This window comes from Oncorhynchus masou, chromosome 9, assembly GCF_036934945.1.
Source record: "Oncorhynchus masou masou isolate Uvic2021 chromosome 9, UVic_Omas_1.1, whole genome shotgun sequence".
Taxonomy (NCBI): domain Eukaryota; kingdom Metazoa; phylum Chordata; class Actinopteri; order Salmoniformes; family Salmonidae; genus Oncorhynchus; species Oncorhynchus masou.
Window position 1 is genome coordinate 87376608 of NC_088220.1, and position 25075 is coordinate 87401682.

The following is a 25075-nucleotide window of genomic DNA, read 5'->3' on the forward strand; positions in this document are numbered from 1 at the left end:
TGACGGGCCGCACCCCCGGTGGTAAGGGTATGTAACAATGCATCCGTCACGCTGATCCTCAACACGGGGGCTCCTTAGGGGTGCGTGCTCAGTCCCCTCCTGTACTCCCTGTTCACCTGCGACTGCATGGCCAGGCACGACTCCAACACCATCATTAAATTTGCAGACGACACAACAGTGGTAGGCCTGATCACCGAAAACAACGAGACAGCCTACAGGGAGGAGATCAGAGACCAGGCCGGGTGGTGCCAGAGTAACAACTTATCCCTCAACGTAACCAAGACTACGGAGATGATTGTGGACAACAGGAAAAGGAGGACCGAGCACGCCCCCATTCTCATTGATAGGGCTGTCGTGGAGCAGGTTGAGAGCTTCAAGTTCCTTGGTGTCCACATCACCAACAAACTAGAATGGTCCAAACACACCAAAACAGTCGTGAAGTACATACTACCTCAATCAGCCTGACTAACCGGTGTCTGTATAGAGCCTCTCTACTGTATATAGCCTCTCTACTGTATGTAGCCTCTCTACTGTATGTAGCCTCTCTACTGTATGTAGCCTCTCTACTGTTATAGCCTCTCTACTGTATATAGCCTCTCTACTGTATATAGCCTCTCTACTGTATATAGCCTCTCTACTGTATGTAGCCTCTCTACTGTATGTAGCCTCTACTGTTATAGCCTCTCTACTGTATATAGCCTCTCTACTGTATGTAGCCTCTCTACTGTATGTAGCCTCTCTACTGTGTATAGCCTCTCTACTGTATATAGCCTCTCTACTGTATGTAGCCTCTCTACTGTATATAGCCTCTCTACTGTATATAGCCTCTCTACTGTATGTAGCCTCTCTACTGTATATAGCCTCTCCACTGTATATAGCCTCTCTACTGTATATAGCCTCTCTACTGTATATAGCCTCTCTACTGTATGTAGCCTCCCTACTGTATGTAGCCTCTCTACTGTATATAGCCTCTCTAATGTATGTAGCCTCACTACTGTATATAGCCTCTCTACTGTATGTAGCCTCTCTACTGTATGTAGCCTCTCTACTGTCTGTAGCCTCTCTACTGTGTATAGCCTCTACTGTATATAGCCTCTCTACGGTATATAGCCTCTCTACTGTATGTAGCCTCTCTACTGTATATAGCCTCTCTACTGTATATAGCCTCTCTGCTGTATGTAGCCTCTCTGCTGTATGTAGCCTCTCTACTGTATGTAGCCTCTCTACTGTATATAGCCTCTCTACTGTATATAGCCTCTACTGTATATAGCCTCTCTACTGTATATAGTCTCTACTGTATATAGCCTCTCTACTGTATGTAGCCTCTCTACTGTATATAGCCTCTCTACTGTATATAGGCTCTCTACTGTATGTAGCCTCTCTACTGTATATAGCCTCTCTACTGTATGTAGCCTCTCTACTGTATATAGTCTCTACTGTATATAGCCTCTCTACTGTATATAGCCTCTCTACTGTATATAGCCTCTCTACTGTATAGAGCCTCTCTACTGTATGTAGCCTCTCTACTGTATATAGCCTCTCTACTGTATATAGCCTCTCTACTGTATATAGGCTCTCTACTGTATGTAGCCTCTCTACTGTATATAGCCTCTCTACTGTATATAGCCTCTCTACTGTATGTAGCCTCTCTACTGTATATAGCCTCTCTACTGTATGTAGCCTCTCTACTGTATGTAGCCTCTCTACTGTATATAGCCTCTCTACTGTATGTAGCCTCTCTACTGTATATAGCCTCTCTACTGTATATAGCCTCTCTACTGTATATAGCCTCTCTACTGTATGTAGCCTCTCTACTGTATGTAGCCTCTCTACTGTATATAGCCTCTCTACTGTATGTAGCCTGTCTAATGTATATAGCCTCTCTACTGTATTTAGCCTCTCTACTGTATGTAGCCTCTCTACTGTATATAGCCTCTCTACTGTATGTATCCTCTCTACTGTATATAGCCTCTCTACTGTATATAGCCTCTCTAATGTATATAGCCTCTCTACTGTATGTATCCTCTCTACTGTATATAGCCTCTCTACTGTATATAGCCTGTCTAATGTATATAGCCTCTCTACTGTATATAGCCTCTCTACTGTATATAGCCTCTCTACTGTATATAGCCTCTCTACTGTATGTAGCCTCTCTACTGTATATAGCCTCTCTACTGTATATAGCCTCTCTACTGTATGTAGCCTCTCTACTGTATATAGCCTCTCTACTGTATATAGCCTGTCTAATGTATATAGCCTCTCTACTGTATGTAGCCTCTCTACTGTATATAGCCTCTCTACTGTATGTAGCCTCTCTACTGTATATAGCCTCTACTGTATATAGCCTCTCTACTGTATATAGCCTCTCTACTGTATGTAGCCTCTCTACTGTATGTAGCCTCTCTACTGTATATAGCCTCTACTGTATATAGCCTCTCTACTGTATGTAGCCTCTCTACTGTATGTAGCCTCTACTGTATGTAGCCTCTCTACTGTATATAGCCTGTCTAATGTATATAGCCTCTACTGTATATAGCCTCTCTACTGTATGTAGCCTCTCTACTGTATGTAGCCTCTCTACTGTATGTAGCCTCTCTACTGTATATAGCCTCTCTACTGTTATAGCCTCTCTACTGTATATAGCCTCTCTACTGTATGTAGCCTCTCTACTGTATATAGCCTCTACTGTATATAGCCACTCTACTGTATGTAGCCTCTGTATATAGCCTCTCTACTGTGTATAGCCTCTACTGTATATAGCCTCTCTACTGTATATAGCCTCTCTGTATATAGCCTCTCTACTGTATATAGCCTCTACTGTATATAGCCTCTCTGTATATAACCTCTCTACTGTATATAGGCCTCTGCTGTATATAGCCTCTACTGTATATAGCCTCTCTGTATATAACCTCTCTACTGTATATAGCCTCTCTACTGTGTATAGCCTCTACTGTATATAGCCTCTCTACTGTATATAGCCTCTACTGTATATAGCCTCTACTGTATATAGCCTCTCTACTGTATATAGCCTCTACTTTATATAGCCTCTCTACTGTATATAGCCTCTACTGTATATAGCCTCTCTACTGTATATAGCCTCTACTTTATATAGCCTCTACTGTATATAGCCTCTACTTTATATAGCCTCTCTACTGCATATAGCCTCTCTACTGTATATAGCCTCTCTACTGTATATAGCCTCTACTTTATATAGCCTCTCTACTGTATATAGCCTCTACTGTATATAGCCTCTCTACTGTATATAGCCTCTACTTTATATAGCCTCTCTACTGTATATAGGCTCTCTACTGTATATAACCTCTCTACTGTATATAGTCTCTCTACTGTATATAGCCTCTCTGTATATAACCTCTCTACTGTATATAGCCTCTCTACTGTGTATAGCCTCTACTGTATATAGCCTCTCTACTGTATATAGCCTCTACTGTATATAGCCTCTACTGTATATAGCCTCTACTGTATATAGTCTCTACTGTATATAGCCTCTACTTTATATAGCCTCTCTACTGTATATAGCCTCTCTACTGTATATAGCCTCTACTGTATATAGCCTCTCTACTGTATATAGCCTCTACTTTATATAGCCTCTACTCTATATAGCCTCTACTGCATATAGCCTCTCTACTGCATATAGCCTCTCTACTGTATATAGCCTCTACTGTATATAGCCTCTACTTTATATAGCCTCTCTACTGTATATAGCTTCTCTACTGTATATAGCCTCTACTGTATATAGGCTCTCTACTGTATATAGCCTCTACTTTATATAGCCTCTCTACTGTATATAGGCTCTCTACTGTATATAGCCTCTCTACTGTATATAGCCTCTCTACTGTATATAGCCTCTCTACTGTATATAGCCCCTCTACTGTATATAGCCTCTCTACTGTATATAGCCTCTCTACTGTCTGTAGCCTCTCTACTGTATATAGCCTGTCTTTTTACTTTTGTTTTATTTCTTTACCTACCTATTGTTCACCAAATACCTTTTTTGCACTGTTGGTTAGAGCCTGTAATTCAGCATTTCACTGTAAGGTCTACTACACCTGTTGTATTCATCATTTCACTGTAAGGTCTACTACACCTGTTGTATTCAGCATTTCACTGTGAGGTCTACTACACCTGTTGTATTCAGCATTTCACTGTGAGGTCTACTACACCTGTTGTATTCAGCATTTCACTGTAAGGTCTACTACACCTATTGTATTCAGCATTTCACTGTAAGGTCTACTACACCTGTTGTAATTCAGCATTTCACTGTGAGGTCTACTACACCTGTTGTATTCAGCATATTATTTCACTGTGAGGTCTACTACACCTGTTGTATTCAGCATTTCACTGTGAGGTCTACTACACCTGTTGTATTCAGCATTTCACTGTGAGGTCTACTACACTTGTTGTATTCAGCATTTCAATGTGAGGTCTACTACACCTGTTGTATTCAGCATTTCACTGTGAGGTCTACTACACCTGTTGTATTCAGCATTTCACTGTGAGGTCTACTACACCTGTTGTATTCGGCGCACGTGACAAATAAACTTAGATTTGGTCTGCCTATTAGCCCCACCCCACAGAGGTTCCTTTGCCAACCAGAGGAGGATGTTACATGTTGTCTTGGCAACGGAACCACCTGAGGCAGGGCGGGGGCAATAAGCAGACCAGATCTCAGCCCCACCTTACCATCGCTCAACCTGCTCCACTACAGCCCCCACCTCAAGTAGAGACACCCTCCCCCCCCAATTGCTAAAGGCCTGTATGAACTATGCATAGAGAATGATAGAGGCCTCTCGTGGCCACAAAGCATGGGCAGAGCCATTGAGGGCTTCCACCATGTTTTATGTAGTCCACTGGGTGAGACTTCCAACTTAATTGGCTGATCGCTCCTGGTGACCCTGTTGGACATTACGATCAGCCAATCGTAAAGAAGAACATGTACAACATCAAAATGGACATAAGAGAGAGCCTCAATGGCACTGCCCATTCTGTCACAGACTCGATAATGGCACAGCTTCAAAGATAGTTCCATAGATAGTTCCAAGAATTCTGTATTTACCTGATCTATTTGTTATTAACGGGTAACAATTAATACTTAACTAATAGTTAGACATTTCTGTCCTGTTAGTGTCTGTGTTTCCATGGTCACCACTCTAGTTCCCTGCAGCTAATCTGGGCGTATGGTCACCAGAGATGGCTGGAGCCGACAAAATGAGTTAGACTGTATTACATAGACAATAATGTGTTTTATTAGAGATAGCTTATGGGGGGGGGGGGGGGGTAGAACAATCCCTCATGGTCTCTGAATCGTCCTTGCATCCGGGTAGCTAAGCCAGGGTGGGGTTAAGACAACCCAGGACAAAGATAGGATGAATCCAGAGTGGCTTATGATGCTCCTTGGTCTGCATGAGGGGGGGTAGAACAATCCCTCATGGTCTCTGAATCGTCCTTGCATCCGGGTAGCTAAGCCAGGGCAGGGTTAAGGCAACCCAGGACAAAGATAGGATGAACCCAGAGTGGCTTATGATGCTCCTTGGTCTGCATGAGGGGGGGGGGGGAGGTAGAACAATCCCTCATGGTCTCTGAATCGTCCTTGCATCTGGGTAGCTAAGCCAGGGCGGGGTTAAGACAACCCAAGACAGATAGGATGAACCCAGAGTGGCTTATGATGCTCCTTGGTCTGCATGAGGGGGGGGGAGGGGGGGAAATTGAGCCAAACATTCCTGAGCATTTTTAGTGTCAGCTATATAAAGACCTCTGCATTTGTGTAAAGGTTTGGTAGCTCGGTCCAACACTCAAGGATGGGGGTCGACTAGACTCATTACTGCAATAATTTAACCGATTTGAAATAAAGATGATTGTTTTGAAGAAATGACAGAGTCTCTCTCAGTATGAATTTTCCATGACAATAGCTAAGAGAACTCACCGTCGTTATCCACCATCTTTATAAACTGCATGTTGCCTGGCTGCCCATACTCCTTGCTCCAGTCAAACACGCTACACCACAGACGTTAGTTTCTTACGGGTCAACGCTATCTAAACCCTACTGCTTACCGACCGAACTTCAAAATGGGGGTAGATACAAGCCAAGGATGCGATATAGCACGGACAATTTAGATAGAGCAGCTGGAGAATTCAGTTTGAGTCGTCAAAACAATGTGATCATATGTTTTATTTTCCACAACAATTCTTTATTTTTTATTTATTTTTTTATTACAGAGTCACAACCGTCTCTCTTTATAGGTTTAATTAATCTGTGCTCGTCTGTATTGAAGAGAAAGAGACCAATACTTATACACGGACTAAAACAACGTCCTTTAATCAAAAGCTTGTCCATCTTTACATGTCAAAATAAGTTGAAATCAATAGCTTTCCCAATAAAAAAAGAGCTTTTTAAAGTATAGTAAGCTAGTATAGTCAGTAACACAAAGTAGAGAGGAGGTGAATGGACATAACATGTAGCATTGAAGGAAAATAAAGAAATCAGAGAATTGGAATAGAATGGGAAAACTGCAAAAAAAAAAAAAAATTTAAAACCATAACTAGGTTATTATCTGTATGGGTAATTTATTCATTTATATCTGTAACCTTGTTTAAAAATACTTTGTAAATTACATTTTATTATCAATATTAAAGGTATTTCAAGGCCACTGTGTGAATACATGTATTTCCTCAAATCGGGTTCAGCAGTCCAGCTTTCCTGAGGTGTCCCAAAGCAGAAAGACTACAGGATTTAATCAGGGACATTCACTTTCCGATTAGCTCTGCACTTTGTCGTGTGCAGTCCACAGCACATCATGATTGTCTGCTTTCATTCTGAAAGGCACTCTGCAGTAACTCTCCCACTATGGTACAGTCCACAAGTTAGTGTTCTGATTAGCGTCTGATGGCCACAGCCATCACTGTCGGTGGTACAGTTTTGCACCATGTTCAGCAGAACAGGAGAGGCACTAGGACTAGCGTTGATGACCTGATCAACACCGGGGTGATGAGAGGAGATACACTGCAAAGGCAAGATGAGATACACTGCAAAGGCAAGATGAGATACACTGCAAAGGCAAGATGAGATACACTGCAAAGGCAAGATGAGCTATCTGCTGTAAAAAAAAAGGCACAAGAGTAGAAGCCAGGGTGTAGGGCCTGAGGCAACGGGGGGGGGGGGCATCGTTTCTTTAACTCGGACCCCCTGGCACTACACAACACATTCAAAATGATTACAGCTGGATGCTTAGTTGGTTACTTTAAAAATCAGCTGTGTCGTGCAAAAACCAAAACATGCCCCCCCTTGTGGTCCGGAGGACCGAGTTTAGGAAACCCTAGGGTGGGGCTGTGACGGTCATTACATTTTTTTCGACTGCTAAGTGTCATGCAAATAACGGAGGGTTTGGCCGTTAATGAAGATAAACATGTTAAGCATCTCTCCGGGCCTATCGACTGACGTGGACCATAGTTGTCGTGCTTCTACTGAAACGTGAAATTTGTTGGGGGGTAAGAAAAAGAAAGTCTAATTCATTCAATATAGCAGACTCTATCACCATAAATTCATTAATTAATAATTTTTTATATAATAATAATTTGGACATCATTCCCAGGTGATTAATATTTTCACACATCAGACTATTTTCCATTTAAATTTTATCTTTACAAACACTAAATATAGTCGGCCTAGCCTCCTCTTTTTAACAGAGGCCATCTCAACTTTTCTCTCACGCAATTGCAAAACATAGGCTGTAGAAATGTTGCCCCAACAAGAGCACATATTTAACTCCATGCATCAACCAGCTATGAGGAGCTGGCTCTCGCTGCCCAACAGGTGATCCTATTCCACTCAACTCTTGACTGCCAGGGCTCTCAGGAAGTGTTTGATTTGATTCTCCACTGTATTTGCATTAAGTGATTACAGGGACAATAGAGCGCCGAGTACCAATTACCATCAGCGGCATCACAGCTCAGTTTTGGAGAAGCCTAGTTTTACCTCATGGGGGATTTGACTGCTATCATGACTGGGGACTGCTGGGGAGGTGGTAATATGGTCGCCTTAACAGCCCTGGGTATGGATGACGTTTTGGTCAGAGAAATGGATATAGGGGTTTAGGGGGGTTAGGTGTCTAGTGACATTAAGGCCATTAACGCAGGTCACTCTCGTCTTCTTCTATGGTCTTCTTGATGCGGAGGAGCATAGTGGTCAGCCACTGGTCCAACCTAGAGATAGTGTCATATTCCTTCACCTGAGAGAGAGGAGAGACAGAGAAGGACAGAAAGAGAAAAAGAGCAATGAGGAGAAGGATGGGGCGGGAGAGAGGAGACAGACAGAGCGATGGGGAGAAGGATGGGGAGGGAGAGAGGAGAGACAAGAAAACAAGTTCAATTCCTAGAAACTGGAAGTTATTTCATTTTCTCGTTCAAAATGGTTCCAGCTTTAGTTCATGTCGGACTTCCTCAGTGACGGTTCAGCGTTTGCGGTTTTCATTTATTTGCATGACTTCAGTAATGACTTCCCCATTCTCAAATAAAGACACAAAACAATAATTTGAGAGTACTACTCACGGCATCAGTGTATACATCCACATTCTGTTCTTCACACGCATCTAGAAGTTTCTGCAGAGAAACAAAGACATTTATTCTATTAGAAAACATATATTTTGGAGTTGAAAGACCTTAAGAGAAAAGACAAAAAATAAAAAGTGGATGAGCTTGGTAAAGATGAGACTAAACAGATACCACATCAGGCACAACCCACTTCCTTACTTTTAGCAGTTTACATTCACGAGAATCTGAGAAGGCAGGGAACATTTCTTCGTACTTCTGCAAGGCCAGCTAGATGGCAGGAGATAGGGTTGTTTAGTCAAGAGGAAGAAACCTAGAAACCTCGTGGAGGATTTGGAAAGTCGTCAGAAGTCAGTTTCAGGGCTTACTTTGGCATTGAGCATGTCCACACAGAAGTGGCAGAGAGCTGCCTTGAAGAAGTAGTCCTTAGCGCTGTACTTTAGCAGCGTGCTGTCCATCGCATTGGTCCCAACCTTTAATACACAACACACACACACACACACACACACATATTTACAAGGAAGTGCCTCCTCCGCATCACTGTCATTGACAGATCTCACCTGTTCATAGATCTCACCTGTTCATAGATCTCACCTGTTCATAGATCTCACCTGCTCATAGATCTCACCTGCTCATAGATCTCACCTGCTCATAGATCTCACCTGCTCATAGATCTCACCTGCTCATAGATCTCACCTGCTCATAGATCTCACCTGTTCATAGATCTCACCTGTTCATAGATCTCACCTGTTCATAGATCTCACCTGTTCGCAGATCTCACCTGTTCGCAGATCTCACCTGTTCATAGATCTCACCTGTTCGCAGATCTCACCGGTTCATAGATCTCACCTGTTCATAGATCTCACCTGTTCATAGATCTCACCTGTTCATAGATCTCACCTGCTCATAGATCTCACCTGCTCATAGATCTCACCTGTTCATAGATCTCACCTGTTCATAGATCTCACCTGTTCATAGATCTCACCTGTTCATAGATCTCACCTGTTCATAGATCTCACCTGTTCATAGATCTCACCTGTTCATAGATCTCACCTGTTCATAGATCTCACCTGTTCATAGATCTCACCTGTTCATAGATCTCACCTGTTCATAGATCTCACCTGTTCATAGATCTCACCTGTTCATAGATCTCACCTGTTCATAGATCTCACCTGTTCATAGATCTCTATGGCCTTCTGGTACTGTTCCAGTTGAGCTGCATAGACAGCCACCTTCAGAAGGCACTTGTTAGCAGAGCTGAGAGGACATGGAGAAAGGGGAGGTAGAGGTACAGGGAGAGAGAGAGATTACCACAACCAGTCACAAAACAGTCAAATATAACAGGGTCTGATTCAGTAGGACAGAACATCCCAAATATAACAGGGTCTCAATAAGCTCACAGTAAGGGGTCATGTGGGCTCACAGTAAGGGGTCATGTGGGCTCACAGTAAGGGGTCATGTGGGCTCATTACATTTCTGTCTCTCTGTAGCTCCCACCATAGATATAAAACCCTCCAGAGATGATGTGTGGTCCGGCGGTAGAGACCGCTGACCCCGGCACATGTATGCCAGAGTCGGAGTGGGTTGGAATCCAGACCACTGCCCTTTGACCCCCCCCTCCCCAACACTGTTCAAGCTCTTTAATTAAGGATTGGGAATACCATACTCCTTAAAATACCTTTCCCCCAAAAATGATGAATATAGTGTCTGCGGTTCTACCTTGTGGACTCTTCTCCTTTGTAGTAGTCTGCTGCCTGTTCATAGTGAGCTATAGCCTGCAGACAGAGACAACATTTAGACATGCCTGACCCGCACAGCCCCCCCCCCTCACACCTGACGCACAGTCCCCCCTCACACCTGACGCACAGTCCCCCTCACACCTGACCCGCACAGCCTCCCCCCTCACACCTGACCCGCACAGCCTCCCCCCTCACACCTGACCCGTACAGCCTCCCCCCTCACACCTGACCCGCACAGCCCCCCTCACACCTGACCCGCACAGCCCCCCTCACACCTGACCCGCACAGCCCCCCTCACACCTGACCCGCACAGCCTCCCCCCCTCACACCTGACCCGCACAGCCTCCCCCCTCACACCTGACCCGCACAGCCTCCCCCCTCACACCTGACCCGCACAGCCTCCCCCCTCACACCTGACCCGCACAGCCTCCCCCTCACACCTGACCCTGACCCGCACAGCCTCCCCCTCACACCTGACCCGCACAGCCTCCCCCCTCACACCTGACCCGCACAGCCTCCCCCCTCACACCTGACCCGCACAGCCTCCCCCCTCACACCTGACCCGCACAGCCTCCCTCCCCCCTCACACCTGACCCGCACAGCCTCCCCCTCACACCTGACCCGCACAGCCTCCCCCCTCACACCTGACCCGCACAGCCTCCCCCCTCACACCTGACCCGCACAGCCCCCCCTCACACCTGACCCGCACAGCCTCCCCCCTCACACCTGACCCGCACAGCCTCCCCCCCTCACACCTGACCCGCACAGCCTCCCCCTCACACCTGACCCGCACAGCCCCCCGCCCCCCCTCACACCTGACCCGCACAGCCCCCCTCACACCTGACCCGCACAGCCCCCCCCCCTCACACCTGACCCGCACAGCCTCCCCCCTCACACCTGACCCGCACAGCCTCCCCCCCTCACACCTGACCCGCACAGCCTCCCCCCTCACACCTGACCCGCACAGCCTCCCCCTCACACCTGACCCGCACAGCCTCCCCCCTCACACCTGACCCGCACAGCCCCCCTCACACCTGACCCGCACAGCCTCCCCCCTCACACCTGACCCGCACAGCCTCCCCCCTCACACCTGACCCGCACAGCCTCCCCCCCCCTCACACCTGACCCGCACAGCCTCCCCCTCACACCTGACCCGCACAGCCCCCCCCGCCCCCCCCTCACACCTGACCCGCACAGCCCCCCTCACACCTGACCCGCACAGCCCCCCCCTCACACCTGACCCGCACAGCCTCCCCCTCACACCTGACCCGCACAGCCCCCCTCACACCTGACCCGCACAGCCCCACCCTCACACCCGACGCGCACAGTCCCCCCCCCTCACACCCGACGCGCACAGTCCCCCCCTCACACCCGACCCGCACAGTCCCCCCTCACACCCGACCCGCGCACAGTCCCCCCCCCCTCACACCCGACCCGCGCACAGTCCCCCCCCTCACACCCGACCCGCGCACAGTCCCCCTCACACCCGACCGGCGCACAGTCCCCCCCTCACACCTGACGCACAGTCCCCCCTCACACCCGACCGACGCACAGTCCCCCTCACACCCGACCGACGCACAGTCCCCCCTCACACCCGACCGACGCACAGTCCCCCCTCACACCCGACCGACGCACAGTCCCCCCTCACACCCGACCCGCACAGTCCCCCTCACACAGTCCCCCCCTCACACACAGTCCCCCCCTCACACACAGTCCCCCCCTCACACACAGTCCCCCCCTCACACACAGTCCCCCCCTCACACACAGTCCCCCCTCACACACAGTCCCCCCCTCACACAAAGTCCCCCCCTCACACCTGACCCACAGCCCCCCTCACACCTGACCCACAGTCCCCCCTCACACCTGACCCACAGTCCCCCCTCACACCTGACCCACAGTCCCCCCTCCCCCATTGCATAATATGAAATGGAAGATTAAATTCAAATCAAAAAAGGGGTGATGTAAAAAAAAAAAGAGAGATTTAAATACACCCTTCAGACAAGCATCTGGAAAGACCCATCTGGCCCAGACAAGTGCATCCTGGTACACCCGCCTACGGATGCAAAAGTGCTATTATATCTGACTTTGCATCTTTACTCGTAGGGGGCTGATTCTCCCAGTCCAGAGCTATACGGGACAGTAGTGACTGTCCCAGGCTAGCTGGAGGACAGATACAGGCTGTGTGACCCCCCCAATCCCTATATAAATGCACTACTTTTGACCGGGGCCCATAGATCTGACCGTATCAATGTCCACCAGCTCCGTCTCGTAGATCTCTGCGATGGAGATGTGATGTTTGGCTGCGATGGTGAACCGTCCCTAACGAGTCCAAATAGAAGCAGAAAGGGAGGAGGAAAAACAGAGGAAGCAGAAAGGGAGGAGGAAAAACAGAGGAAGCAGAAAGGGGGAGGAAACAGAGGAAGCAGAAAGGGAGGAAGAAAACAGAGGAAGCAGAAAGGGAGGAGGAAACAGAGGAGGAAAAACAGAGGAAGCAGAAAGGGAGGAGGAAACAGAGGAGGAAAAACAGAGGAAGCAGAAAGGGAGGAGGAAAAACAGAGGAAGCAGAAAGGGAGGAGGAAAAACAGAGGAAGCAGAAAGGGAGGAGGAAACAGAGGAGGAAAAACAGAGGAAGCAGAAAGGGAGGAGGAAAAACAGAGGAAGCAGAAAGGGAGGAGGAAAAACAGAGGAAGCAGAAAGGGAGGGGGAAGCAGAGGAGGAAAACAGAGGAAGCAGAAAGGGAGGAGGAAACAGAGGAGGAAAACAGAGGAAGAAGAAAGGGAGGAGGAAAAACAGAGGAAGAAGAAAGGGAGGAGGAAGCAGAGGAGGAAAACAGAGGAAGCAGAAAGGGAGGGGGAAAAACAGAGGAAGCAGAAAGGGAGGAGGAAAAACAGAGGAAGCAGAAAGGGAGGAGGAAAAACAGAGGAAGCAGAAAGGGAGGAGGAAAAACAGAGGAAGCAGAAAGGGAGGAGGACAAACAGAGGAGGAAAACAGAGGAAGCAGAAAGGGAGGAGGAAAAACAGAGGAGGAAAAACAGAGGAAGCAGAAAGGGAGGAGGAAAAACAGAGGAAGCAGAAAGGGAGGAGGAAAAACAGAGGAAGCAGAAAGGGAGGAGGAAAAACAGAGGAAGCAGAAAGGGAGGAGGAAACAGAGGAGGAAAAACAGAGGAAGCAGAAAGGGAGGAGGAAACAGAGGAGGAAAAACAGAGGAAGCAGAAAGGGAGGAGGAAAAACAGAGGAAGCAGAAAGGGAGGAGGAAACAGAGGAGGAAAAACAGAGGAAGCAGAAAGGGAGGAGGAAAAACAGAGGAAGCAGAAAGGGAGGAGGAAAAACAGAGGAAGCAGAAAGGGAGGGGGAAGCAGAGGAGGAAAACAGAGGAAGCAGAAAGGGAGGAGGAAACAGAGGAGTAAAACAGAGGAAGAAGAAAGGGAGGAGGAAAAACAGAGGAAGAAGAAAGGGAGGAGGAAGCAGAGGAGGAAAACAGAGGAAGCAGAAAGGGAGGAGGAAAAACAGAGGAAGCAGAAAGGGAGGAGGAAAAACAGAGGAAGCAGAAAGGGAGGAGGAAAAACAGAGGAAGCAGAAAGGGAGGAGGAAAAACAGAGGAAGCAGAAAGGGAGGAGGAAAAACAGAGGAAGCAGAAAGGGAGGAGGAAAAACAGAGGAAGCAGAAAGGGAGGAGGAAAAACAGAGGAAGCAGAAAGGGAGGAGGAAAAACAGAGGAAGCAGAAAGGGAGGGGGAAAACAGAGGAAGCAGAAAGGGACGGGGAAAAACAGAGGAAGCAGAAAGGGAGGAGGAAAAACAGAGGAAGCAGAAAGGGAGGAGGAAAAACAGAGGAAGCAGAAAGGGAGGAGGAAAAACAGAGGAAGCAGAAAGGGAGGAGGAAAAACAGAGGAAGCAGAAAGGGTGGAGGAAAACAGAGGAGGAAACCAAAGGAAGCAGAAAGGGAGGAGGAAAACAGAGGAGGAAACCAAAGGAAGCAGAAAGGGAGGAGGAAAAACAGAGGAAGCAGAAAGGGAGGAGGAAAAACAGAGGAAGCAGAAAGGGAGGAGGAAAAACAGAGGAAGCAGAAAGGGAGGAGGAAAAACAGAGGAAGCAGAAAGGGAGGGGGAAAAACAGAGGAAGCAGAAAGGGAGGAGGAAAACAGAGGAGGAAACCAGAGGAAGCAGAAAGGGAGAAGGAAAACAGAGGAAGCAGAAAGGGAGGAGGAAAACAGAGGAAGCAGAAAGGGAGAAGGAAAACAGAGGAAGCAGAAAGGGAGGAGGAAAACAGAGGAAGCAGAAAGGGAGAAGGAAAACAGAGGAAGCAGAAAGGGAGGAGGAAAACAGAGGAAGCAGAAAGGGAGGAGGAAAACAGAGGAAGCAGAAAGGGAGGAGGAAAACAGAGGAAGCAGAAAGGGAGGAGGAAAACAGAGGAAGCAGAAAGGGAGGAAAAACAGAGGAAGCAGAAAGGGAGGGGGAAAAACAGAGGAAGCAGAAAGGGAGGAGGAAAACAGAGGAAGCAGAAAGGGAGAAGGAAAACAGAGGAAGCAGAAAGGGAGGAGGAAAACAGAGGAAGCAGAAAGGGAGGAGGAAAACAGAGGAAGCAGAAAGGGAGAAGGAAAACAGAGGAAGCAGAAAGGGGGGAGGAAAACAGAGGAAGCAGAAAGGGAGAAGGAAAACAGAGGAAGCAGAAAGGGAGAAGGAAAACAGAGGAAGCAGAAAGGGAGGAGGAAAACAGAGGAAGCAGAAAGGGAGGAGGAAAACAGAGGAAGCAGAAAGGGAGGAGGAAAAGAGAGTAGGAAAACAGAGGAAGCAGAAAGGGAGGAGGAAAAACAGAGGAAGCAGAAAGGGAGGAAAAACAGAGGAAGCAGAAAGGGAGGGGGAAAAACAGAGGAAGCAGAAAGGGAGGAGGAAAACAGAGGAGGAAACCAGAGGAAGCAGAAAGGGAGAAGGAAAACAGAGGAAGCAGAAAGGGAGGAGGAAAACAGAGGAAGCAGAAAGGGAGGAGGAAAACAGAGGAAGCAGAAAGGGAGAAGGAAAACAGAGGAAGCAGAAAGGGAGAAGGAAAACAGAGGAAGCAGAAAGGGAGGAGGAAAACAGAGGAAGCAGAAAGGGAGGAGGAAAACAGAGGAAGCAGAAAGGGAGGAGGAAAAGAGAGTAGGAAAACAGAGGAAGCAGAAAGGGAGGAGGAAAAGAGAGGAAGCAGAAAGGGAGGAGGAAAACAGAGGAAGCAGAAAGGGGAAACAAAAAGAAGGATGAGAGAAGCAACAGAACATCAGCTCTCTATGTTACTGTGCTTCAGATACACGCTGCCCATGGTTCATCACAGTAAAACAAATAGGTACAGTCAAAGAGGAGGGCCTCTATCCATACTAACACTTCTCACCATGTCTGTGTAGATCTCGATGGCTCGGTTCAGACAGTTGATTGCCTCTGTAGGGAGGATACATCAGATGCATTATCAACTCACAGAGAGGCCCCTTTTATTCACTCTGATCTGCAGGAAAATACCAAGGTAATGTTTCATTTCTTTGGAGAAACATTAACGGCTCTGTTAGCATTTGGTTTAGTGTCTACAGTGGTAGGGTGGGGGGGGGGGGTAATGTTTCTCAGAAGAAATGAAACATTAATCAAAATGCTGAAAGAACAGTTGAGTGTCTACTGTGGTAGGGTAAAGACAGCCCTAACATGGGAGGTAATGGTTGTAAAGTCAGTGGTGAGATACACAGAGAGAGGGAGAGACAGTGGAATACCTTGTGGGTCAGCTTTTTTGAAGGCGTTTCCAGCGTCTATGAAGTTCGTAGCAGCATCGTGTTTACTCTGCATCTGCAGGTGGAGCCGGGCCGCCTGGGAGAACGCATTACCTGCAGCTGAAAACAGACACATTATCCAACTATCACAACACAGACACATTATCCAACTATCACAATACAGACACATTATCCTACTATCACAACACAGACACATTATCCTACTATCACAACACAGACACATTATCCAACTATCACAACACAGACACATTATCCTACTATCACAACACAGACACATTATCCAACTATCACAATACAGACACATTATCCTACTATCACAACACAGACACATTATCCAACTATCACAACACAGACACATTATCCAACTATAACAACACAGACATTATCCTGCTATCACAACACAGACACATTATCCAACTATCACAACACAGACACATTATCCAACTATCACAACACAGACACATTATCCAACTATCACAACACAGACACATTATCCAACTATCACAACACAGACACATTATCCAACTATCACAACACAGACACATTATCCAACTATCACAACACAGACACATTATCCAACTATCACAACACAGACACATTATCCTGCTATCACAATACAGACACAGTATCCTACTATCACAATAGACACATTATCCTACTATCACAATAGACACAGTATCCTACTATCACAACCAACTATCACAATACAGACATTTTATCCAACTATCACAATACAGACATACTATCCAACTATCACAACCAACTATCACAATACAGACATTTTATCCAACTATCACAATACAGACATACTATCCAACTATCACAACCAACTATCACAATACAGACACGTTATCCTACTATCACAATACAGACACATTATCCTACTATCACAACCAACTATCACAATACAGACACGTTATCCTACTATCACAATACAGACATACTATCCAACTATCACAACCAACTATCACAATACAGACATTTTATCCAACTATCACAATACAGACATACTATCCAACTATCACAACCAACTATCACAATACAGACACGTTATCCTACTATCACAATACAGACACATTATCCTACTATCACAACCAACTATCACAATACAGACACGTTATCCTACTATCACAATACAGACATACTATCCAACTATCACAACCAACTATCACAATACAGACACGTTATCCTACTATCACAATACAGACATACTATCCAACTATCACAACACAGACATATTATCCTACTATCACAATACAGACACATTATCCTACTATCACAACCAACTATCACAATACAGACACATTATCCTACTATCACAACCAACTATCACAATACAGACACATTATCCAACTATCACAATACAGACACATTATCCTACTATCACAACCAACTATCACAATACAGACACATTATCCTACTATCACAACCAACTATCACAATACAGACACATTATCCAACTATCACAATACAGACACATTATCCTACTATCACAATACAGACACATTATCCTACTATCACAACCAACTATCACAATACAGACATATTATCCAACTATCACAATACAGACATTTTATCCAACTATCACAACACAGACATATTATCCAACTATCACAATACAGACATACTATCCAACTATCACAACCAACTATCACAATACAGACACATTATCCTACTATCACAACACAGACACATTATCCAACTATCACAATACAGACACATTATCCAACTATCACAATACAGACATATTATCCAACTATCACAATACAGACACATTATCCAACTATCACAATACAGACACATTATCCAACTATCACAACACAGACACATTATCCTACTATCACAACACAGACACATTATCCAACTATCACAACACAGACACATTATCCAACTATCACAACACAGACACATTATCCAACTATCACAACACAGACACATTATCCTACTATCACAACACAGACACATTATCCAACTATCACAATACAGACACATTATCCAACTATCACAATACAGACACATTATCCAACTATCACAATACAGACACATTATCCAACTATCACAATACAGACACATTATCCAACTATCACAATACAGACACATTATCCAACTATCACAATACAGACACATTATCCAACTATCACAATACAGACACATTATCCAACTATCACAATACAGACATATTATCCAACTATCACAACCAACTATCACAATACAGACATATTATCCAACTATCACAATACAGACATATTATCCAACTATCACAATACAGACATATTATCCAACTATCACAATACAGACATACTATCCAACTATCACAATACAGACATATTATCCAACTATCACAATACAGACATATTATCCAACTATCACAACCAACTATCACAATACAGAAATATTATCCAACTATCACAATACAGACATACTATCCAACTATCACAACCAACTATCACAATACAGACATTTTATCCAACTATCACAATACAGACATATTATCCAACTATCACAATACAGACATATTATCCAACTATCACAACCAACTATCACAATATAGACATACTATCCAACTATCACAATACAGAAATATTATCCAACTATCACAATAAACATATTATCCAACTATCACAATACAGACATACTATCCAACTATCACAACCAGACATTTTATCCAACTATCACAATACAGACATACTATCCAACTATCACAACCAACTATCACAACCAACTATCACAATACAGACATACTATCCAACTATCACAATACAGACATACTATCCAACTATCACAATACAGACATATTATCCAACTATCACAATACAGACACATTATCCTACTATCACAATACAGACATATTATCCAACTATCACAACCAACTATCACAATACAGACATATTATCCAATTATCACAATAGACATATTATCCAATTCAGACCCCCTATTCAGACCCCTTGACCCCCCCCCCCCCACATCTTGTTACGTTACAGCCTTATACAATTAATTACAACAAAATTACTAATCTACACACAATAATGACAAAGTGAAAACAGGTTTAGAAATGTATTACAAATAATAAACAGAAATACCTTATTTACATGAGTATTCAAACCCTTTTGATATGAGACTAGAAATTGAGCTCAGGTGCATCCTGTTTCCATTGATCATCCTTGAGATGTTTTTACAACTTGATTGGGGTCCACCTGTAGTAAATTCAATTGATTGGACATGATTTGGAAAGGCACACACCTGTCTATATAAGGTCCCACAGTTGACAGTGCATGTCAGAGCAAAAACAAAGCCATGAGGTTGAAGGAATTGTCCATAGAGCTCCGAGACAGGATTGAGACGAGGTACAGATCTGGGGAAGGGTACCAAAACATTTCTGCAGCATTTAAGGTCCTCAAGAACACAGTGGCCTCCATCATTCTTAAATGGGAGAAGTTTGGAACCACCAAGACTCTTCCTAGAGCTGGCAGACCGGCCAAACTGAGCAATTGGGGGAGAAGGGCCTTCGTCAGGGAGGCGACCAAGAACCTGATGGTCACTCTGGCAGAGTTCCTCTGTGGAGTTAGGAGAACCTTCCAGAAGGTTCGCCCATCTCTGCAGCACTGCACCAATCAGGCCTTTATTGTAGAGCGGCCAGATGGAAGCCACTCCTCAGCAAAAGGCACATGACAGACAACTTGGAGTTTTCCAAAATGCACCTAAAGGACTCTCTGACCATGAGAAACAAGATTCTCTGCTCTGATGAAACCAAGATTTAACTCTTTGGCCTGAATGCCAAGCGTCACATCTGGAGGAAACCTGGCACCATCCCTATGGTGAAGCATGGTGGCGGCATCATGTTGTGGGGATGTTTTTCCAAAGGGAGGGACTGGGAGACTGTTCATCTTTGCTTCAATCCTGACTAGAGTACACAGCCAAGACAACGCAAGCGTGGCTTTGGGACAAGTCTCTGAATGTCCTTGAGTGGCCCAGCCAGAGCCCGGACCTGAACCCAATCGAACATCTCTGGAGAGACCTGAAAATAGCTGTGCAGCGACGCTCCCAAACCAACCTGACAGAGCTTGAGAGGATCTGCAGAGAAGAATGGGAGAAACTCCCCAAATACAGGTGTGCCAAGCTTGTTGTGTCATACCGAACAAGACTCAAGGCTGTAAACACTGCCAAAGGTGCTTCAACAAAGTACTGAGTGGGCCTCCCGGGTGGCGCAGTGGTTAAGGGCGCTGTACTGCAGCGCCAGCTATGCCATCAGAGACTCTGGGTTCGCGCCCAGGCTCTGTCGTAACCGGCCGCGACCGCGAGGTCCGTGGGGCGACGCACAATTGGCCTAGCGTCATCCGGGCTCGGGAGGGCTTGGTCGGTAGGGATGTCCTTGTCTCATCGCGCACGAGCGACTCCTGTGGCGGGCCGGGCGCAGTGCGCAATAACCAAGGTCGCCAGGTGCACGGTGTTTCCTCCGACACATTGGTGCAGCTGGCTTCCGGGTTGGATGCGCGCTGTGTTAAGAACCAGTATGGCTGGTTGGGTTGTGTATCAGAGGACTTTCAACCTTCGTCTCTCCCGAGCCCGTACGGGAGGTGTAGCGATAAGACAAGATAGTAGCTACTAACAATTGGATACCACGAAATTGGGGAGAAAAAGGGGTAAAAAAAAAAAAGTACTGAGTAAAAATTACGTAAAAATTATGGGGTATTGTGTGTAGATTGAGGGGAAAAAAATAAATCAATTTTAGAATAAGTAATAAATAACAAATATTTGGGAAAAGTCAAAAGGTCTGAATACTTTGACTGCACTACGACAACGCAGCCGTATCCACTACGACAACGCAGCCGTAGAGAGACAATAACCTAGATGAGGAAATTCAGAATCTTTCCAACACGTGGTTCATTCCCCTTGTTTTGGTCGCGTTCCATTGACCTCACTACCACATCTATATGGATAAAAAGCAGTATTCTCGCCAAACCGATTCTTTATGGACGCAGTCTATCACAGTGCCATCCGTTTTGTCACCAAAGCCCCATATACTACCGACCGCTGTGACCTGTACACTCTCGTATGAAGCGAGGACCTGCCAACTCGTCGCCAAACCCACTGGCTCCAGGTCATCTACAAGTCTTTGCTAGGTAAAGCTCCGCCTTATCTCAGCTCACTGGTCACCATAACAACACACACCCGTAAGCACGCGCTCCAGCAGGTATATCTCACTGGTCACCCCCACACCAGTTCTATATAGTTACAAGACAGTGTTCCTCACCACACCAGTTCTATATAGTTACAAGACAGTGTTCCTCACCACACCAGTTCTTCGCCATCTTGTACATGTTGGCAGCCCTGGCGTACATATCACAGGCCTCCTCCATCTTGGATGAGCCTCTGCATCAACAGAAGAAGAGTAAGCAGTGAGCCAGAGGCACTAAACAGGCGGTATCAGGACTAGTAACACAGTGTAGGAACAGGCATACGGTATATCAGCTTTGTTTAAAAACATTGTCAAGTATAATCACTGAGTGTATTGGTAAAAAAAAAAAAACTGTCAGAATAGCAGTTCAAATGTGTGCATGAGACGACAACAACAATTATCATTAATTAGACCTGTTAACTAACCAACCCAAGGCAGTCGTATGATTGAGAAACATTACGAGTAAGAAATCATTGTTGATGTTTACAATACAAAAAGGTCTTCAGTCGTGGAATGGGGAACAGAATGAAACAGCCAGACCACATTTCCAAAGCAGCTGATGATGGACAGGCTGTGAAGTCATTTCACAATAGCAGCATATTATGCAGGCTGCATAGTCGCAGAATATTTTATTATTTTTTTTAAATAAGTGTCCACCTGCAAAGACTTCCTAACTTTGGAAATATCACTTTTTTTTTTACATTCTAACACCGAAGGGGATAATTTAATACATTTTGTTTTGACTATTGTATTATTCATACCAGCATTTCTTTGAAAGTTTACACAAATAGGGGGCGGCAGGGTAGCCTAGTGGTCAGAGCGTTGGACTAGTAACCGGAAGGTTGCAAGTTCAAACCCCGAGCTGACAAGGTACAAATCTGTCGTTCTGCCCCTGAACAGGCAGTTTACCCACTGTTCCTAGGCCGTCATTGAAAATAAGAATTTGTTCTTAACTGACTTGCCTAGTTAAATAAAGGCAAAATAAATAAAATACTGGTATGCTGAAAGCTAACTGTGCAGGACAGGCTATATTGAAAATAAATATACTATAAAAAATAAAAATTACTCAATAGAGTCTGCAAAACTTAAATGGGTCTCTTGTGCTTTGTGCTGGGCAACTGGTTTAATACAGAGTACTGAGGTTTCCTTACTCCACTGCAATGCAATACAGGGTATATGGGATACTTATTGGCTTGTAGAGAGAACATTTATACCCGTCTCAGATAAGGTGGGTGGGAAACACTCAGCAGGTTCTCTACTAACCAAATAGGGTTAGTTTTGGAGGGGCTCCCAATGTAATAGACAGATAGACATGGGATACAGACTGGCTTGTCGAGAGAACAGGACAGCGGAGTCAATCACCACCTTCCGGAGACAACTGAAACCCCACCTCTTCAAGGAATACCTAGGATAGGATAAAGCAATCCTTCTCACCCCCCCCCTTAAATGATTTAGATGCACTATTGTAAAGTGGCTGTTCCACTGATGTCAGAAGGTGAATTCACCAATTTGTAAGTCGCTCTGGATAAGAGCGTCTGCTAAATGACTTAAATGTAAATAACTTTTCTGCCCGTCTCAGCTGAAGTGGAGGTGGGGAATAGTCATTAGGGTCTCTACTAACCAAGTATGGATCATTTTGGAGAGGGACTGTGTCGCACACAGCCTGCTGCTGGCTCGCTACCCCCCCAATGCAATACACTATACATGGGATAGCCATCATATTGGCTTGTAGAGCGAGAACCTTTAGTTCCAGGCATAACCTCTTTGCTGTCACAAAACAGACACTAATTCCCGACTCTCAAAAAAAAAAAAAACACAGGGGACATTAACACACTATTCCTTAAGGATGTGATTTCAAAAGGTCATTCATATGTTATAATCCTCTTTAGTAAAGTAGAGATGGAAGTTTTGGTTGTCTTCGGGAATGAGACGTTTAGACTCAGATGAGTCGTTCTTTGTGTATTTGTCAGAGCACATATTACTTTGGTCTTTCTGAACATAGCACTGTTCCACAGTTTCTCCTGGTACAATACCAGTTGACTTGACGCATTTTTTGGGCACATGTCAAGGCTTGCCTTGTGAACAGGTATGGGATCATCATCATTAGGTTAATCTAGGTGAACAGGTATGGATCATCATCATTAGGTTAATCTAGGTGAACAGGTATGCCAGTCCATCATTGTCTTTGTTGACATCTCTCTACGAGCCAATTTGATGCTTTTCCCATGTAGTGTCGCTGTAGTGGAGAACAAAATGCTGCTGGGTGACAGTCCCCTTCCAAAACTAACCCAATTTGGTTAGTAGAGAGCCTGCTGATTATTTCCTACCCACTTCAGCTGAGATGGGCAGAAACGTTCTCTACAGTCCAATATTCTCAACACACCAGTATCACAGTCTTTTTTATTGGCCTTAAAAAGAAATGTAGGCATCTGTCCTATTTCTTTTCATAAAATACTTACTAGATTCTTATTTTTTTTGCACTATAAAAAGTAGATATTGATTCAAATCCCAATATCTTTTGAACGAGTTATCCACTAGGCAATGTTTTTGAAATGCAGACTTCTATTTGAAGGATGTCGTCATGACCCTACCAACGTGACGTCATCCGTCTGTACTGCTGGCAGAAAACCAGGAGCCATAAAATAAAATATCAAAATACGTTTCCTTTTACTTTACTCTCATGTGTTACCAGCCAATATAGAAATACAACTTAATCCACGTAAAAAAAAAAAGCTTCTAAAAAAACCTCACCTAATTTCAACTGTTATTAGGTAACTTTTTGTTGTTGTCCAACAGGCTAAAGTTAGCAAGCAAAATTACCTTGTTGACTTGTTTGCTAGCTAAGCTAACTGCTGTTAGCTGGATGAGGAAATTGCACTTTGAACGTTAGTAGACCAATACTATAACTTTTTTTCCATCGACAATAAACGTTAAATTGTAGTTGGTAACTAATAGCGAACAGTACCTAACTTTCTTCACTGTACAATTTGCGATTTTTAGCAAAACTACCAGAGACTGGCTAGCTGGAATGCTCACCCAAACAACGCCCCGAAAAACGACTGAGACGATTTCAGTTTCTTTTCAGCCTCAGCAATCAGAGCCGAGGCTTCCTTCTCTTTTCCAGAGTTGTCCATGTTTGAAACAACTAAGTATACTTTAGAAATGTAGTAAAGCAGCAGTTGTTGTCTTGTTCTTGGTCTTCTTCTTCTTCTGTGGATTTTTCTTTTTTAATGTCAGTTGGCAACCAACTTTAAGGTGCTTTACCGCCACCAACTGGACTGGAGTGTAGACCAGAGACAGGAAAGGTCTTAACTCAACCAATATTCTTGTCACGCCAAGGAAACGAAATACATCATTAAATACGACATCCCCTGGTGATTTCCCCAGCAGTTCACTTAATCCTGGCTGTTAAACCTCATTACTCCACAAATCTAATAACAATCGCTCCCTTTCCCTCACATATTTCTGGCACTGAAGTAGAACGTGTTCCACTGATTCCATCTCCTCCTGACAATGATCACACCTCGCAGTGGGATGTTTCACCATCAATGTAACTTTACTATTGAGCTTTGTGTGTCCCAGTTTAAGCCTTGTGATTACACCTTCCTTCCTTCTCTCTCGGTTTGATGACCTCTCCCGGCCCCCACCTTTTCCCGAATCTTAGAAAGGTGTCTTCCTTTTGCCTCTCTGTTCCACAACTCTTTGCCGTTTGTTTTTAACCACTGTAACCTAATGAGGATGATCCATACCTGTTAACAGCCTAGATTAACCTAATGATGGCCCATTCCATGGTCATGGCTGACAAGGTAAAAAAAAAACTGTCATTCTACCCCTGAAGAAGTCCGTTAACCCA

At 44.9% G+C, this 25075-nt stretch overlaps 1 protein-coding gene across 1 annotated transcript; it reads right to left on the reverse strand.

The window, feature by feature from the left end:
* Nucleotides 1-6184: 6184 nt before the first annotated feature.
* Nucleotides 6185-24462, reverse strand: napab (N-ethylmaleimide-sensitive factor attachment protein, alpha b). The gene is made up of 11 exons (XM_064975385.1): nucleotides 24259-24462; nucleotides 21337-21416; nucleotides 16029-16145; nucleotides 15662-15708; nucleotides 12543-12620; nucleotides 10282-10337; nucleotides 9735-9819; nucleotides 8931-9035; nucleotides 8764-8832; nucleotides 8563-8613; nucleotides 6185-8243 (listed from the first exon to the last, which is right to left on the reverse strand). The coding sequence occupies exons 1-11, from the start codon at nucleotides 24354-24356 to the stop codon at nucleotides 8142-8144; spliced, it is 888 nt and encodes a 295-aa protein (XP_064831457.1). The 5' UTR covers nucleotides 24357-24462; the 3' UTR covers nucleotides 6185-8141.
* Between the last annotated feature and the right edge of the window lie 613 nt (nucleotides 24463-25075).